We start from the raw sequence: 1,491 nt of genomic DNA, 5'->3' as shown, positions 1-1,491 counted from the left end.
ATGTGTAGATCTTTCAGTTTTGGTATTTGCTTGGGATACTTCAAGAGAGTGAGACTCTCCGCCAGATTTTCATGATAGAATTTTACGAAATAATCGAATTGCTTCAATTTCAAGTCGTAGCTCGTAGACGAAAGGATGAGGTAGTACAAGTCCTGAGCTGGCGAGCCATACTTTGGAATTTGATAATCCACGAAATATGTCTCTTTGATCCTGCCAAACGCATCGTATTGAAACATAACATTGTTGGACCAGCAGTCTCCATGGTTCAAAACATTAAACTCATTCGGATCAACTTTGCCAGCATTAAAGAAACTATCAAAGTAGTGCGAATTAAATTTTTCCTGCAAAAGTATACAAATAGGCAAAAATATAACAAAGATGCAATTCAGTTCAAAAATCGGTGATCCAAACTACACAAAAAAACTTTCACCGATGGCAGAATCGGTTCAAGCGCAGTTCGGTGCAAATGGTGCATATTTTTTTGAGCCAATACATAGAACACATACATACATACGATATATGTAAGTATGTATGTACAAAACATACCATGACAATAATGTGGGAAAATTTGGAAAATTATACAAGACGCATGTAAACAAAAGACATTCTTCAATAATATATATAATGTCGATTTGTTAAGTTGTCATCAAATAAAAAAAAAACTAATGTAGAAATTTTGCCATTTTTAACTAATGGTAATTTCGTTTCTTCCAAAAAACGTTGCCCCTCCCCGGTGCAAAATGTGTTTGATGTTACACTCAACCCTATAAAAAGGCATGGTTTTTCCTCTTGTCTTTGTCCAGCTCACGCATTTCATGCTATTGTTGTTTTAAACAACCATCTGATTTTCAGGGCAACCATCTCCCCTGACAGAGCTTTACAGGGCAGAGAATGTGACTTTTTTGCGTTAAAAGAGTGTGACGATTTAAGAAACGAACGTACAATTTGCTCACCCGCAGTTCCGAACACGAAAAGAGAAAGCGGCTATCCAAAGGCAACATTTTTGGCAGAAACGAAATTACCATATGCATTTCGCGTGGAGGTTTTGGTCCCTCTATTAAAAAAAAAAAAAAACCAGTTCATGTTTTGATTCAAAGCCCGATAAAGGCTAAGGTTCGGTTAAAAACAGGTTCGAATCAAAACCTATTCGTAGACCTGGTGTATACTAACCAAGCTTTCAATGTATTCTTCATTCCCTGGGAATGATCTCGCGCTGCTCAGAAATGCATCGCCCAAATTTTTATATATTTGCTTCATCAGCTCGTAGTGGTCGTCCAAAAAGTATGCAGTTGTCAAAGATGCAGGATAAAGCCCCTTCAACTGGACCCGCGTGGCCGACGCTGCGTGCCATTGAGCAAGCTTCTTCAGTACACACCTTGCGTGGTCCATGTCGAGCCCCTCAAGGCGGTTGATGTTTTTGAAACCACGCTGGCGCAAATCTTCCAGCAGTATGACACCAAATTGTGATGGCGTCTGGATGTCGTAGTAGCC

General features: G+C 39.3%; 2 protein-coding genes across 2 annotated transcripts in view; both read right to left on the bottom strand.

The window, feature by feature from the left end:
- Nucleotides 1-1,491, bottom strand: part of LOC118735727 (serine/threonine-protein kinase rio2) — a gene marked incomplete in the record, with an annotated part of 254,041 nt that overhangs the window by 96,587 nt on the left and 155,963 nt on the right.
- The window catches only part of LOC118750186, a 15,562-nt gene that overhangs the window by 454 nt on the left and 13,617 nt on the right, over nt 1-1,491 (bottom strand). Inside the window, exons 10-11 of the mRNA XM_036484918.1 lie at nt 1,171-1,489; nt 3-341 (exon numbers count right to left, since the gene is read on the bottom strand). Of these exons, the coding sequence (XP_036340811.1) occupies nt 3-341; nt 1,171-1,489 (658 nt within the window). The remainder of the gene's footprint in view (nt 1-2; nt 342-1,170; nt 1,490-1,491) is intronic.

This window comes from Rhagoletis pomonella, unplaced genomic scaffold, assembly GCF_013731165.1.
Source record: "Rhagoletis pomonella isolate Grant_MI unplaced genomic scaffold, Rhpom_1.0 Rhpom_scaffold_00001, whole genome shotgun sequence".
In the NCBI taxonomy this organism is placed as follows: Eukaryota; Metazoa; Arthropoda; class Insecta; order Diptera; family Tephritidae; genus Rhagoletis; species Rhagoletis pomonella.
The sequence above is the reverse complement of the archived record's forward strand: the minus strand, read 5'-3'. Positions and strand labels throughout refer to the sequence as shown.